Source organism: Elephas maximus, chromosome X (assembly GCF_024166365.1).
Source record: "Elephas maximus indicus isolate mEleMax1 chromosome X, mEleMax1 primary haplotype, whole genome shotgun sequence".
NCBI classification, from domain to species: domain Eukaryota; kingdom Metazoa; phylum Chordata; class Mammalia; order Proboscidea; family Elephantidae; genus Elephas; species Elephas maximus.
The window spans coordinates 25,554,492-25,571,070 of NC_064846.1; the positions used below are offsets into that span (position 1 = coordinate 25,554,492).

General features: G+C 39.5%; 1 protein-coding gene across 7 annotated transcripts in view; it reads left to right on the top strand.

The window, feature by feature from the left end:
- Positions 1-16,579, top strand: part of ENOX2 (ecto-NOX disulfide-thiol exchanger 2) — a 348,995-nt gene that overhangs the window by 272,379 nt on the left and 60,037 nt on the right. For all 7 annotated transcript variants that reach the window (XM_049873404.1, XM_049873403.1, XM_049873405.1 and 4 more), the window contains one exon: positions 13,496-13,702. In XM_049873404.1, the coding sequence (XP_049729361.1) occupies positions 13,496-13,702 (207 nt within the window). The remainder of the gene's footprint in view (positions 1-13,495; positions 13,703-16,579) is intronic.

The following is a 16,579-nucleotide window of genomic DNA, read 5'->3' on the forward strand; positions in this document are numbered from 1 at the left end:
AAGATGTCACTTTGAGGACTAAGATGCACCTGACCCAAGTCATGGTATTTTTAGTCGACTCATATGCATGCAAAAGCTGGACAATGAATAAGGAAGACTGAAGAAGAATTGAGGCCTTTCAATTATGGTGTTGGTGAAGAATATTGAATATACTGTGGACTGCCAGAAGAAAGAACAAATCTGTCTTGGAGGAAGTACAGCCAGAATGTTCCTTAGAAGCAAGAATGGTGAGATTTCATCTCACGTACTTTGGGACATGTTATCAGGAGGGACCAGTCCCTGGAGAAGGGCCTTATGCTTGGTAAAGTAGAGAGTCAGTGAAAAAGGGAAAGACCCTCAGCGAGATGGATTGACACAGTGGCTGCAACAGTGGGCTCAAACGTAACACCAATTGTGAGGACAGTGGAGGACCAGGCAGTGTTTCATTCTGTTGTACGTAGGGTTGCTACTAGTCAGAACTGACTTAACAGCACCTAACAACAACAACAAACCCCACAAAAGCAGGGGTTTTTGACTCTTTTGTTTACTCATATATCCAAACACTTAGAAAAGTGGCTGAGACATAGTAGGTGTTCAATAAATATTTGTTGAAGGATGGAGGAAGAGAGGGAGGGATGGGTAAAAGGAGAATGAGAGGGAGGGCTCAGAGATCTAGAAGCAAACTAAGAGAGTATGGGGTTATTACCACCATATGCTGATGACTTCCAATCTGTATTTTCAGTCTATATCTCCCATCCGAGCTTCAGGCACATATAGACAACTGCCCACTAGATTTCCTAGGTGAATTTACATCAAATGTACAAAAATGGTATTACAGTATAGCAGACAGACTACCAGACAAGAAGTCAAAGGAATTGTATTCCATTCATATCAGAAAGCTAATTCAAACTCCAACTGGTAATTAGGTAGTGTACTGAGCTGTGGGATCTGGGGCTAGTCACATAGCCTCCCTGGGTCTCAGTTTTCCTTGTCTGTAAAGTGAAGATATTGGGTTAGATTATCTCTAAGGGTTCACCTAGCTCTAAAATTATCTCTTTACATTAAAACTGTTGCTACCATAATAATTATTTACCTAGCTAATAACCCTCAAAATATATTAGGAAAAATAAGAGCAAATCGGTGGGTGGCACACAGAGCTTTGAACCTTCACTGGAGCAGGCAGTATTGCATAATGGTTAAGACTTGAGCTCTGATGTGAGACATGCCTGGTTTCAGATCCCAGATCTTCACCACTAACTAGCCATGAGATCTTGGGTAAGTAACTTAACCTCTCTGATCTAGACTAGGCCAAAACCATCTTGTAAGATTTTAATGGCTGTAACCAGACTGGAGCAGACTGAGCATCAGTCTTCTAAAGATAAATGGCGAGCACCCCATTGTCCTAGAAGCAACATCCTCTGACTCCCAGAAGTTGGAGATTTGGCAAAAGAAAGCTCTCTGAAACACAGTTACATTTTTTTTTTTTCACTGTGTGGCTGTCAGAGATTTACTGAATTCCCAGTTGGCACCTCAGTTGGGGGTGAAAGAAGAGGGCAGTGCCATCTCTCCAGAGAAACCACTTCAAGAGAAGTCAATTTTGCTAAAATTTTTCACTTCAGTTGCTAGACCTATATGAAGAGGTTACATCTTTGAGTCTATTGTGAAATAACAGTGAATAGTGAATAGATGGTGAAATATCATCTGCTGCCTGTGTCCAGCACACGGGGAAACACTCAGAAGCCGGAACATCACAAAACAGGCAGATCCCATTTTGGCTCCCAGGGCAGGGTTCTACATATAAAGAGAATTAGAGAAAGTGGGTAAATTGAGCATTAATAAATATTTACCAGCCTTCTGATTGTTTCCAATCAGTTGGGATTACATTAAAAACAAAAAAAAATCTTATCCCTGCTGACTATCTAGGGGGCCTTCAATCTTGGCAGCCTAATAAAATCAACTTGAAGGCTTTGCACTGTGTAACTTTCTGGCAAACCAGCTGAGTGATCTGTGATGCTCCTTTGAAAAGGAATATGCAAGTGGTTTATAGGTCCTCTATGCTTCTCCCTGCCTCAGTTCTCTCAAAGATCAGCAATGACTCTGATCCTATTGCCGGTTGCCCCAACACAGCTCCCCAGAGTGGATGCTTGGATGTAGTTAAAATCGCTAGAAGCTCCTCCTTTTCCATTATCAGAGATTAGAGTGCTTTCTACTCCCAGTTATCTTGAATCTGTTTACATGGAAGTTTTCTTCTCCATCCTGAGTGGTGACTGGGGTGTTACAAAAGCTTAGCACATTACCTGATTAATAGGTGGACTTGGAATTTGCTTTCCTATGGGGATATTGTTTCTCTGTCCAGATCACTGTATTTCAGGGGGATTAGAAAATCAGTCCTAGTGCTTTGGACTGTTAATTAAAGAATAGGTGCTATCTATTTAAGGAAGATAGTGTAGACCATTGCCTTGCTTGGTGGCATACACCTAAATCTCAGCAAATGCTATCAGAGAGGCTTTCTACATTTACCCAAGGAAAATAAATAAATCCCCAACATTCCTGACACTGCTCTTGGTGGATTTTAGGCCCCTTTGCTTAGCAGACAGTGACTGCAGAAGAATCACAGTATCTCAATAGGGTGATGACTTCATCACAGAATTTAAAGATCCGACAAATGTAGTCAGGGGAAGGATTGTTTGGGTTGTTGGTGTTACATGTAGCTGCAGCAGTCACCGTACATTCCTTAGAATCTCTCAGTGGACCTAAATAAAGGTGGATCTAACTATATAAACTCAAAAAATTCAAAAAACTGATTTTTTTAATTATTATTTTTATTTTACTTTAGATGAAGGTTTACAGAACAAACTAGTTTATCGTTAAACAGTTAGTACACATATCGTTTTATGACATTGGTTAACAGCTCCACGACATGTCAACACTCTCCCTTCTCGACCTTGTATTCCCTTTTACCAGCTTTCCTGTTCCCTCCTGCCTTTCAGTCCTTGCCCCTGGGTTGGTGTGGCCCTTTAATCTTGTTTTGTTTTATGGGCCTGTCTAATCTTTGGCTTCCCCACGTGTCTGTCAGTTTGTCGTACTGTGGGGGCTTCTGTGTTGCTGTGATGCTGGAACCTATGCCACCGGTATTCAGATACCAGCAGGGTCACCCATGGAGGACAGGTTTCAGCTGAGCTTCCAGACTAAGAGACTAGGAAGAAGGACCCAGCAGTCTACTTCTGAAAAGCACCAGCCAGTGAAAACATTATGAATAGCAGCGGAACATTCTCTGATATAGTGCTGGAAGATGAGCCCCTCAGGGTGGAAGGCACTCAAAAGATGACTGGGAAAGAGCTCCCTCCTCAAAGTAGAGTCGACCTTAATGACGTGGATAGAGTAAAGCTTTCGGGACCTTCATTTGCTGATGTGGCACGACTCAAAATGAGAAGAAACAGCTGCAAAAATCCATTAATAATCGGAACCTGGAATATATGAAGTATGAATCTAGGAAAATTGGAAATCGTCAAAAACGAAATGGAATGCATAAACATCGATATCCTAGGCATTAGTGAGCTGAAATGGACTGGTATTGGCCATTTTGAATCGGACAATCATACAGTCTACTATGCTGGGAATGACAATTCGAAGACGAATGGTGTTGCATTCATCGTCAAAAAGAACGTTTCAAGATCTATCCTGAAGTACAATGCTGTCAGTGATAGGATAATATCCATACGCCTACAAGGAAGACCAGTTAATACGACTATTATTGAAATTTACGCACCAACCACTAGGGCCAAAGATGAAGAAATAAAAGATTTTTATCAGCTGCTGCAGTCTGAAATTGATCAAACATGCGGTCAAGATGCATTGATAATTACTGGCGATTGGAATGCAGAAGTTGGAAATAAAGAAGAAGGGTCGGTAGTTGGAAAATACAGCTTTGGTGATAGAAACAATGCCGGAGATCGAATGATAGAATTTTGCAAGACCAACGACTTCTTCATTGCAAATACCTTCTTTCACCAACATAAACGGCGACTGTACACATGGACCTCGCCAGATGGAACACACAGAAATCAAATTGACTACATCTGTGGAAAGAGACGATGGAAAAGCTCAATATCATCAGTCAGCACAAGTCCAGGGGTCGACTGTGGAACGGACCATCAATTGCTCATATGCAAGTTCAAGCTGAAACTGAAGAAAATCAGAGCAAGTCCACAAGAGCCAAAATATGACCTTGAGTATATCCCACCTGAATTTAGAGACCATCTGAAGAATAGATTTGACGCATTGAACAGTAGTGACCAAAGACCAGACGAGTTGTGGAATGACATCAAGGACATCATCCATGAAGAAAGCAAGAGGTCATTGAAAAGACAGGAAAGAAAGAAAAGACCAAGATGGATGTCAGAGGAGACTCTGAAACTTGCTCTTGAGCGTCGAGCAGCTAAAGCAAAAGGAAGAATTGATGAAGTAAAAGAACTGAACAGAAGATTTCAAAGGGCCTCTCGAGAAGACAAAGTAAAGTATTATGACATGTGCGAAGAGATGGAGATGGAAAACCAAAAGAGAAGAACACGCTCGGTGTTTCTCAACCTGAAAGAACTGAAAAAAAAATTCAAGCCTCGAGTTGCAATAGTGAAGGATTCCATGGGGAAAATATTAAACGATGCAGGAAGCATCAAAAGAAGATGGAAAGAATACACAGAGTCATTATACCAAAAAGAATTAGTTAATATTCAACCATTTCAAGAGGTGGCATAGGATCAGGAACCGATGGTACTGAAGGAAGAAGTCCAAGCTGCTCTGAAGGCATTGGTGAAAAACAAGGCTCCAGGAATTGATGGAATATCAATTGAGATGTTTCGACAAACGGATACAGTGTTGGAGGTGCTCACTCGTCTATGCCAAGAAATATGGAAGACAGCTTCCTGGCCAACTGACTGGAAGAGATCCATATTTATGCCTATTCCCAAGAAAGGTGATCCAACTGAACGTGGAAATTATAGAACAATATCATTAATATCACGCGCAAGCAAAATTTTGCTGACGATCATTCAAAAATGGCTGCAGCAGTATATCGACAGGGAACTGCCAGAATTTCAGGCCGGTTTCAGAAGAGGACGTGGAACCAAGGATATCATCGCTGATGTCAGATGGATCCTGGCTGAAGGCAGAGAATACCAGAAGGATGTTTAGCTGTGTTTTATTGACTATGCAAAGACATTCGACTGCAAACTATGGATAACACTGCGAAGAATGGGAATTCCAGAACACGTAATTGTGCTCATGAGGAACCTTTACATAGATCAAGAGGCAGTTGTTCGGACAGAACAAGGGAATACTGATTGGTTTAAGTCCGGAAAGGTGTGCGTCAGGGTTGTATTCTTTCACCATACCTATTTAATCTGTATGCTGAACAAATAATCCGAGAAGCTGGACTATATGAAGAAGAACGGGGCATCAGGATTGGAGGAAGACTCGTTAACAACCTGCGTTATGCAGATGACACAACCTTACTTGCTGAAAGTGAAGAGGATTTGAAGTACTTACTAATGAAGATCAAAGGCCACACAGCCTTCAGTATGGATTACACCTCAACAAAAAGGAAGCAAAAATCCTCACAACTGGACCAATGAGCAACATCATGATAAACGGAGAAAAGATTGAAGTTGTCAAGGATTTCATTTTACTTGGATCCACAATCAACAGCCATGGAAGCAGCAGTCAAGAAATCAAAAGACGCATTGCATTGGGCAAATCTGCTGCAAAGGACCTCTTCAAAGTGTTGAAGAACAAAGATGTCACCCTGAAGACTAAGGTGCACCTGACCCAAGCCATGGTATTTTCAATCGCATCATATGCATGTGAAAGCTGGACAATGAATAAGAAAGACTGAAGAAGAGTTGACGCCTTTGAATTGTGGTGTTGGCAAAGAATATTAAATATACCATGGACTGCCAAAAAAAGGAACAAATCTGTCTTGGAAAAAGTGCGACCAGAATGCTCCTTAGAGGCAAGGATGGCGAAATTGTGTCTTACATACTTTGGACATGTTTTCAGGAGGGGTGAGTCCCTGGAGAAGGACGTCATGCTTGGCAGAGTACAGGGTCAGCAGAAAAGAGGAAGACCCTCAACGAGGTGGATTGACACAGTGGCTGCAACAATGGGCTCAAGCATAACAACGATTGTAAGGATGGCGCAGGACCTGGCAGCGTTTCGTTCTGTTGTGCATAGGGTCGCTATGAGTCGGAACCAACTCGAAGGCACCTAACAACAACAATAACAATCTTTGGCTGAAGGGTGAACCTCAGGAGTGACCTCATTACTGAGCTGATAGAGTGTCCGGGGGCCATACTCTCAGGGTTTCTCCAGTCTCTGTCAGGCCAACAAATCTGGTCTCTCTTTTTGAGTTAGACTTTTGTTCTACATTTTTCTCCAGCTCTGTCTGAGACCCCCTGTTATGATCTCTTTGTACTGGACTCAGTCTGGTGGATGCTGTGGTAGATGTGGTCCATTAGTCCTTTGGACTAATCTTTCCCCTTGTGTCTTTGATTTTCTTCATTCTCCCTTGCTCCAGATAGGGTGGGACCAGTGGAGTACCTTAGATGGTCACTCACAGGCTTTAAGACCCCAGACACTACTCAGCACAGTAGAATTAGAACATTTTCTTTATAAGCTATGTTATGCCAATTAAGCTAGATGTTCTCCAAGACCATGGTCCCCACAGCCCTCAGCCCAGCAATTTGGTCCCTCAGGGAGTTTGGATGTATCTATGGAGCTTCCATGACCTTGCCTTGTACAAGTTGTGCCCTCTTCTCCAGTATTGTGTACTGTCTTACCCTTCACCAAAGTTACCACTTACCTCTTGTCTGTTTAGTGTTTTTCCATTCCCACCCCTCCCATCCCTCATAACCATCAAAGATTGTTTCTTTTTTTGTGTAAACCTTTTCATGAGTTTTTAAAATATTTGTCCTTTTGTGATTGACTTATTTCACTAACCATAATGCCTTCCAGATTTATCCATATTATGAGATGCTTCACAGATTTCATCATTGTTCTTTATTGTTGTGTAATACTCTATTCCATGTAGGTACCACAGTTTGTTTATCCATTCATCTGTTGATGGGCATCTAGGTTGTTTCCATCTTTTTGCTATTGTGAACAATGCTGCAGTGAACACAGGTGTGCATATGTCTATTTGTGTGATGACTCTTATTTCTCTAGGATATATTACTAGGAGTAGAACTGCTGGATCATATGGTATTTCTATTTCTAGCTTTCTAAGGAAGTGCCGTATCATCTTCCAAAGTGGTTGTATCACTTTGCGTTCCCACCAGCAGTGCATAAGAGTTCCCTTCTCCCTGCAGGCTCTCCAACATTTGTTATTTTCTGTTTTATTGATTCTTGCCAGTAATGCCAGGGTGAGATGGTATCTCATTGTAGTTTTGATTTGCATTTCTCTCATGGCTAGTGATCCTTTCCTCATGTGTCTGTTAGCCACTTGAATGTCTTCTTTGGTGAAGTGTCTGTTCATTTCCTTTGCCCATTTTTTAATTGGATTATTTGTCTTTTTATTGTAGAGGTGTTGGATTTTCTTGTCGATTTTAGAGATTAGATCTTTGTCTGATTTGTAATAGCCAAATTTTTTTTTCCAGCGTGTAGGTTCTCTCTTTACTCTTTTGGTGAAGTCTTTTGATGAGCATAAGTGTTTAATTTTTAGAAGATCCCAGTTATCTAGCTTATCTTCTGGAGTTTGTGTGTTGTTGGTTGTGTTTTATATCCTGTTAATACCATGTATTCGGGCCTCTAGTGTTGATCCTATTTTTTCTCCTATGAACTTCATAGTTTTGGGCTTTACATTTAGGTCTTTGATACATTTTTGAATTAGTTTTTGTCTATGGTGTGAGGTATGGGTCCTGTTTCATTTTTTGCAGATGGACATCCAGTTTTGCCAGCACCATTTCTTTAAAAGACTGTCTTTTTCCCATTTGATGGACTTTGAGCCCTTGTTGAAGATCAGGTGACCATAGGTGGATGGATTTACATCTGGGTTTTCAATACTGTTCCACTGGTTGATGTATCTGTCATTGTACCAGTACCAGGCTGTCTTAACTATCATGATTGTATAGTAGGTTCTGAGGTCAAGTAGTGCGAGTCCTCCTACTTTATTCTTTTTCTTCAATAGTGCTTTACTTATCTGGGGCTTCTTCCCTTTCCATATAAAGTTAATGATAAGTTTTTTCATCTCTTTAAAGAATGTTACTGGTATTTGGATCGGGATTGCATTGTATTTGTAAATTGCTTTGGGTGGAATTGTCATTTTCACAGTGTTGAGTCTACCTATCCATGAGCATGGTATGCTTTTGCACTTACGTAGATCGCTTTTGGTTTCTTGCAGTAGTATTTTGTAGTTTTCTTTGTATAAGTCTTTTATATCCCTGGTTAAATTTATTGCTAAGTATTTTATTTTTTTAGGGGCTATTATAAATGGTATTGTTTTTCTCATTTCTTTTTCATTATTCTCTCTATTGGTGTATAGGAATCCAACTGATTTTTGTATGTTTGTCTTGTATCCTGCTATTTTTCTGAATCTTTCTATTAGTTCCAGTCATTTTCTTGTGGAGCCTTTTGGGTTTTCTATGTATAGTATCATATCATATGCAAATAGGGACAGTTTAACTTCATTACCAATTTGGATGCCCTTTATTTCTTTTTCTTGCCTTATTGCTCTAGCTAGGATATCCAGCACAGTGTTAAAATAGGAGTGGTGATAAAGGGCATCCTTGTCTTGTTCCTGTTCTCAAGGGGAATGTTTTCAGTCTGTCTCCATTAGGAATAGTGTTGGCCATTGGTTTTGCATAGATGCCCTTTATTATGTTGAGAAATTTCCCTTCTATACCTATTTTATTGAGAGTTTTTAATCAGGAATGGGTGTTGGACTTTGTCAAATGCCTTTTCTGCATCTACTGAAATGATCATGTGATTCTTTCCTTTCCTTTTATTTATATGGTGGAATACATTGGTTGATTTTCTAATGTTGAACCATCCTCGCATACCTGGTATGAATCCAGCTTAGTCATGGTATAGTATTTTTTTGATATCATGCTGAATTCTATTGGCTACAATTTTGTTGAGAATTTTTGTATCTATATTCATGAGAGATATTGGTCTGTAATTTTCTTTTTTTGTGGTATCTTTGCCTTGTTTTGGTATAAAGGTTATGCTAGCTTCGTAGAATGAATTTGGAAGTATCACTTCCTTTTCTATGTTCTGAAATAATTTGAGTAGTACTGGCATAAGCTCTTTTCTGAATGTTTGGTAGAATTCTTCGGTGAAGCCATCTGGGCCAGGACTTTTTTTGTTGGGATTTTTTTTTATTAGCTTTTCAGTCTCTTCTCTTGTTATGATTCTGTTCTGATTTTCAACATCATTATGTTAGTTTGGGTAGGTAGGGGGTCTCTAGAAATTTTTCCATTTCCTCTAGGTTTTGAAATTTATTGCAGTATAGTTTTTTGTTAATACTCTGTTATGATCCTTTCTATTTCAGCTAGGTCTGTTTTAATGTCCCCCATTTCATTTCTTATTTGGGTTAGTTGCACCCTCACCTGTTTTTCTTTTGTCATTTTGGCCAGTGGTTTGTCAATTTTGTTGATCTCTCAAAGAACCAACTTCTGGATTTGTTGATTCTTTCTATTGTTTTTCTGTTCTCTATTTCATTCATTTCTGCTCTGATCTTTATCATTTCCTTTCTTCTGGTGGCTGTGGGCTTTTTTTGCTGTTCTCTATTTGTTCAAGTGTGTAGCTGAAGTTTTGATTTTGTCCCTTTCTTTTTTGATGTGTGCACCTATTGCTATAAATTGACCTCTGAGCACTGCCTTTGCTGTGTCACAAAGGTTTTGGTATGATATGTTTTCATTCTTGTTCCATTCTAGGAATTTTTTTTTATTCTGTCTCTGATTTCTTCTATTACTCAGTGGTTTTTAAGCAGGTTGTTATTCAGTATCCATGTAATTGATTTTTTTTTTTTTTGCTCTTCCTGTTGTTAACTTCTACTTTGATAGCACTGTGGTCAGAGAAGATACTTTGTATTATATCAGTGTCTTGGATTTTATTGAGGGTTGCTCTGTGGCCTAAGATGTGGTCTATTCTGGAGAACGTTCCATGTGAATTGGAAAAGAATGTGTACTTTGCAGCTGTTGGGTGGAGTGTTGTATATATGTCTATGAGGTCAGGTTGGCTGATTGTGCCCTATAGCTCTTCTGTATCTTTACTGAGTTCCTTTCTAGATGTTCTGTCCTTTACCGAGAGTGGTGTGTTGAAGTCTCCTACTATTATTGTGGAACTGTCAATTTCTCTTTTCAGTGCTGTTAGAGTTTGTTTTATATATTTTGGAGCCCTGTCATTAGCTGTGTAGATGTTTATTATGGCTACGTCTTCATGATGGATTGTGCCTTCAATCATTTTATAGTGCATGTCTTTGTCTTTTATGGTGGATTTTGTTTTAAAGTCTATTTTATCTGAGATTAGTATTGCCACTCCTGCTCTCTTTTGATAGCTGTTTGCTTTCCATCCTGTGATTTTTTAATAAATTTACGTCTTTGTTTCTAAAGTGTGTCTGTTGTAAATAGCATATTCATGGATCCTGTTTTTTTATCCATTCTGTCACTCTCTGTCTCTTTATGGGTGCATTTAGGCCATTTACATTCAGTGTAATTATTGATAGATGTGAGTTTATTTGCTGTCATTTTGTAGTGCTTTTTTTTGTGGTGCTAACGTTTTCTTTGTTCGTCTTACTCTCCTATGCTAAATTCCTTGTTTGTGGATTTCCTTTTCATTTCTTTTGTTTTTGTAGATTTTTTTTTTTTTAGTGAGACTTTATATTTTTCTTCTTTATTTTGGTAAGTAGGTCTGTTATCTTAAAAAAAGTGATTCTTTGCTTCACAAAAGGATCCTTTACCATAAAAAAAATAGCAAACTTCATAAGACTTTTATTCTAAGACAGAATTTTATTTTCAAGCCTTTGTTTTAAAAACATAGTTCTAACTGTATGAATGCTCTTAAAGATTCCTTATCTTTGTAGTAAGTGGCAGAATTGTGTTCCATGGTCAAAACCATATTATTTCACAGCTGTAGATACTTCTCTCCATAAGTGTTCTTCTTTCCCAACACTACCCTTGTCTAAAGATCTGGGTAAAGGAAGGAGCTGAGAGTTGACAAGGTCAGCTCATAGCTATCATTCCCTCTGGACTTGTGGTAGGGCTTTAGAAAACCCTAGATTGGGAATTAGGAAACCTGGGTTCTGTAATAGCAAATAATAATAGCAATATAATGACTACTGCTTATTGGAAACCTACCAAGTACTAGGCACTATACCATATGCAGTATAAAAAAAAAAAACCTTCTGCCATCGAGTCGATTCCAACTCATAGTGACCCTATAGGGCAGAGCAGAACTGCCCCATAGAGTTTCCAAGGAGTGCCTGGCAGATTTGAACTGCTGACCTTTTGGTTAGCAGCCATAGCACTTAACCACTACGCCACCAGGGTTTCCTATAGACAGTATATTATGAATTATCCTTACAACCACCTGCAAGGTAGGGAGTAGTATCCTTATTTTACAGATGAAAAAAATGAGGTTCTCAGAGGTTATATACTTTCCTCCAAGGCCATACTGATAGTGAGTAACTGAGTTAAGATTAAATCTAGGTTTACCTGTTCCAAGTTTATGCTCTTTGTCTTTTATCTGATGTGGTGACCTTGAACAACTCACTTAATCTCACTCAACTAAGGTTTTTCCTTAGGTAATATGAGAGGCATAGACTACATTAGTAGTTTTCAACCCTAGCTACACATCAGAATTATCTAAGAAGGTTTTAAAATGAAAATCCAATGCCCAGGTGTACCCAGACTAATCAAATCAGACTCTCTTGGGTGGGTCCCAGTCATTGTTTGTTTGACTCCCAAGTTGATTCTGATTTGCCACCAAAGTAGAAAGTGACATCTAGAATCCCTTCCAGGTCTTAAAAACTCAGAAGCATAAGTCTCAGGCAAGTTCTGGACCTCATCTTCCTCTTTTTGGCCAAAACTGCAACCTCTTCAGTGGCCATGACTAAGACATTTTAAATTCTTGCTCACTAGGTTATCTTCTCTTTTTCTCCACACCTCTCACATAGAACAAAATCCAGTACAATCAACTCTTGAAATTACAGACATTTAAAAAATGGACAGAAAATGTATAAGTTCCTTGAATCCCTATACCCTTTTTATCTACTAAATAGAGGGGGAAAGGGCACATCATGAGAAACTGGTGATTCTGAGCCACACCGTTAAGACAGACAGTGGTAATGAAGTGAGGAAGCTAGAGATGCTGACACGCAAGGAAGCTCCCAAATCAACCACTTGCCAACTTGGATAACTATCAGGTCGGGACATTGGCCTAAATCTACAAGTGAGGCTCATTTATTTTTGCATGTGAGCTGTGATCACTGGTTGTTGAGCTCTCCAAATCTTGAGCGGGGCAAATTGTTGTTAAGAGCTGAATGAAAAGAACGGATTACACAAAATAAATCCTTGCTGATACAAAAGCAACACTAGAAAAACCCATGGCCATCATGCTTTGTTTTTTTGGGCTATGAACTGTAGGATTTTACTTGGAAAATGCTTTGATACATATAAATAGCAACAAGGATCTGGCAGATATGACAGGGTTTATGTATGAGTGAGTAGAAAGTATATTTTTAAGCAGAGGGAGAATCATCTCATTAAGTAGGTGTTTAATGACTCTCTATGGCCAAATTTATCTCACTTTAGTTAATGATTTCCCAGAGGAGCTTACTTTTCCTGCTGTCTTTCATTCCTCCTTCTAAATGCTGTGTGACTGACCCTGACCTCACCTCTTCAGCAAGGAGTTTGAGGAAGGGCTCACTGACATCAGAAAACAAAAAAGGGAATGATTTCTACTCTGGCTGACTTTGGTAACCGCATCATTCTGGCAACTGTAAATATTTTTGTAAATACTCCATCATTGTCAAATTAATCCTGAAACAGTTCTTTCAGTAAGCATGAACACAAAGAGTTCATTGTAAATACAATCTGAATTAAACAAACCCCTTCTCTCGGGACCCTGGTTCTGAGAACTCCTGAAAGTAAGAGTTAAACTGAGTGAGTTTTCCAGCCATTAACTGTCATCTTATTAGAAACAATTGAAAATTGAGCATTGTTGGATGTCACAACAAAAGTGAAAAAAAAAAAAAACTAAAGAAATCTGGATGAGACGAACAGATGGGCCTGGGTCTTTATCCTCTAGACATCATGGTCAACAAACGATTGAATAAAGTGATGTTCAGGCTCATGCAACCAATTTGTTGTTGATCAGGAATAAGTACCTTGGAGGCCACATACTCTGGCACTCTTAGGCAAAAGTTCGATGGGGACAGTAGGGCTATCTCTGGGAAATGTTAGGTTTCTAAGAGTTCTGTCCCAAGCAAACATTTTAATTTCAAATGCTTTTTGCCCTTATACAGATCTTCCACCTCCTGCAACCCGAGAGAGACCACCAGGATGCAAAACAGTTTTTGTGGGTGGCCTGCCTGAAAATGGGACAGAGCAGATCATCGTGGAAGTATTTGAACAGTGTGGAGAGATCATTGCTATTCGGAAGAGCAAAAAGAACTTTTGCCACATTCGCTTTACTGAAGAGTATATGGTGGACAAAGCCCTTTATCTGTCGGGTAGGTGATTAGTTGTGAGGGTTGTGTCCATCAGACACAACAGAGAGATTGGGGACTAGCGTTATTTGCATCTGTGGCAGCTAAAGTTTGGGCTTAATGTTAACCCTCTTGTCTTCAGAGATGGAAAACGCATGTTAGCAGCCCACTTCTTCCTTTTAAGCTCTCCTGTGGCTCCCAGTTGTCTATGGGATAATGCCATACTCCTTACATGTGGCATGCAAAGGCATTGATTGTCTGCTGTCCTCCTACCTTTCTGTATCATCTCCCAGTCCTCACACAGTGTTCGAACCATGCTAATTCTAGTTCCCATAACGTGTCATGGTGTTTTATGCCTTTTTCTCTGACTGGAATTACCTCTTTCACCTCTACCTTCCCACACACATATCTTCACACCTTAAAGTTCTAGCTTAAGCACAATCTCCTCTGGGAAGCTTTCTCTGACTTATCTCCCCACTCTACTCCAAGCTGGTTTAGGCACTTGTTCCTCTGTGCTTCCTCCTAACATGGCACCTATTACACTATACTGGGACTGTCCCTTTATACGTCATCTCTGCCCACCAGAGTGTGAACTTCTCAAGGGCAGGGACTGTGTCTCATTTAATTTTGAATCCCCAGCACCTAGTACATAACCTGGCACAAAGTAGAGACTTAAAAAATAGTTATGGAAGTCAGTTAGTTATCAGATATTTATTGACTGCCAGGCAGAATGGAAGGCTGCCGGGGATACAGCAAACACCAAGACAGACATACTTCCTGCCATCAAGGAGATTACATTCTGGAGATGGAAAAATATGTTATATATATCAAAACCCAAACCCATTGCCATCGAGTGGATTCCAACTCATAGCAACCCTATAGGATAGAATAGAATTGCCCCATAGGGTTTCCAAGGAGTAGCTGGTGGATTCGAATTACTGACTTTTTGGTTAGCAGCCAAGCTCTTAATGATATATATATATCTATATTATAGATATATGCAAATAAGTAGTTAATATCAGGTTCTAATAAGTGCTGTGAAGAAGATAAAATAGACTAACATGTAGTGATGGGTGTGGGGGTTTTACTCCGCAGCTAATAGGGAATTGTTGAAGAAATTTTTGAACAAGGAAGATGATTGTTTCTGAAAGATTAATCTGACAGCTCTGTGTAAAATGAATTAGAGGGGAGAAAAGAGGAGAGGAGATCAGTTAGAAGCCTGTTGGGATAGGCTAAAGAAAAGAGTTTGAAAAAGTAGGCTAGTATCAGGCGGAAGGAGAGGAGGAGGCAGATGTTGAAGACTCATTACAGTTACCAAGTTCTGTGGAAGCTAACTACTGAAGATTCGACAGCACTTAGCAACAATAGCAGAGCATTCCACAATAGACTGTTTTCATAAGAACTTAAAGGTCTCGAAAACCCCTGCACCATTGTACATAAAAGACGGCATGATTCTCGGGAAGTGTCCATCTAAGCACCATTGAAATCAGCACCTGTTAACAACCACCTCCTGGAACCATTCTCAGGGCTGCTGAAGGAAAGGGGATCACAACTAGCGATGTGAAAACAACTAAATCTTACCCTTTAAATGTGAACTTGCAGCCTGAAAGTTCACAAGTGCTAGAAATCCCCTGACTTGGATGGCATTTATCCCACGTTGTAAAATGAAAAGGTTAAAACAAACAAAAATTCCTTGCAAAAAGGTCTAGAAAAATATTGAAATCATTTTTTTTTCTATTGGAGTCAAACACCTTTGGGAGCTGGCACGGTGCCCAGCATGCCCACCTCATAGCCTCTTTAGTGTTGTTGACACAGAGCTCTCATCCTTCTCTCATTTGGTCATCTCCACAATCCTGTGAGAATAGAGAAGGTATCATTATTAGCCCCGTTTGGCTGATAGCTCTGAGAATTAAATAAGATGAATGGCTCTGAAGGTGTAGTGTAAAGGGCCCTAGAAATGTTTGCTTATGAAATGTATCCTTCCTCTTTCTAAAGAGAATTTCATGGCAGTTTTAGGATTACTGGGTATTATTCTTTTTTTTTTAACAGTTTTATTGAGGTATAATTGACATACAGTGAGCTTCACATATTTCAAAAATATAATTTGATAAGACTTGACATATGCATATACCTGTGACACCACAACCACAATAAAAATCATGAACATACCCATCACCCCCAAAAGATTCCTAATGCCCAGTAGTCTCTTCTCCCTGCCCCTCCCTCCCACCTCTCCGGATAAACACTGATCTGCTGTCAGATTAGTTCGCATTTTCTAGAGCTTCATATAAAATGGAATCATACATTATGTATGCCCTTCCTTCCTTCATATAGATCCAGATTTCCATTTGGTATCATTTTCCTCGTGCCTGAATTTCCTTTGACATTTTTTTATAGGGCAGATCTGCTCCTAATGAATTCTTTCAGCATTTGTGTGTATGAAAAAGCACCTACTTCACCTTTGTTTTTGAAAGATATTTTCTCTGGGTATAGAATTCCAGGTTGACAGCTTTTGCCTTGTTTTTTTCTCTCACATGTTGCTTCACTGTCTTCTTTCTTGCATTGTTTCCAAAAAGAAATATGATGTGATCCTTATCTTTATTTCTTGTGCATAATGTGCCTTTTCTCCTATGGCAGCTTTTCAGCTCTTCTCTTTATCACTGGTTTTGAGCAATTTGATTGTGATGTGCTTTGGTATAATTTTTTCATGTTTCTTGTACTTGGTGTTCATTGAACTGCTTGGGTCTGTGAGTTCATAGTTTTCATCAAGTTTGGAAAGTTTTCTGCCCGTATTTCTTCAAATATATTTTTCTGTTCTCTCCCATCTCTCCTCTTTTTCAGGGCTTCAATTAGGCATGTTTTAAGCCTCTTAAAGTTGTCCCATAGCTCATGGAGGCCCTT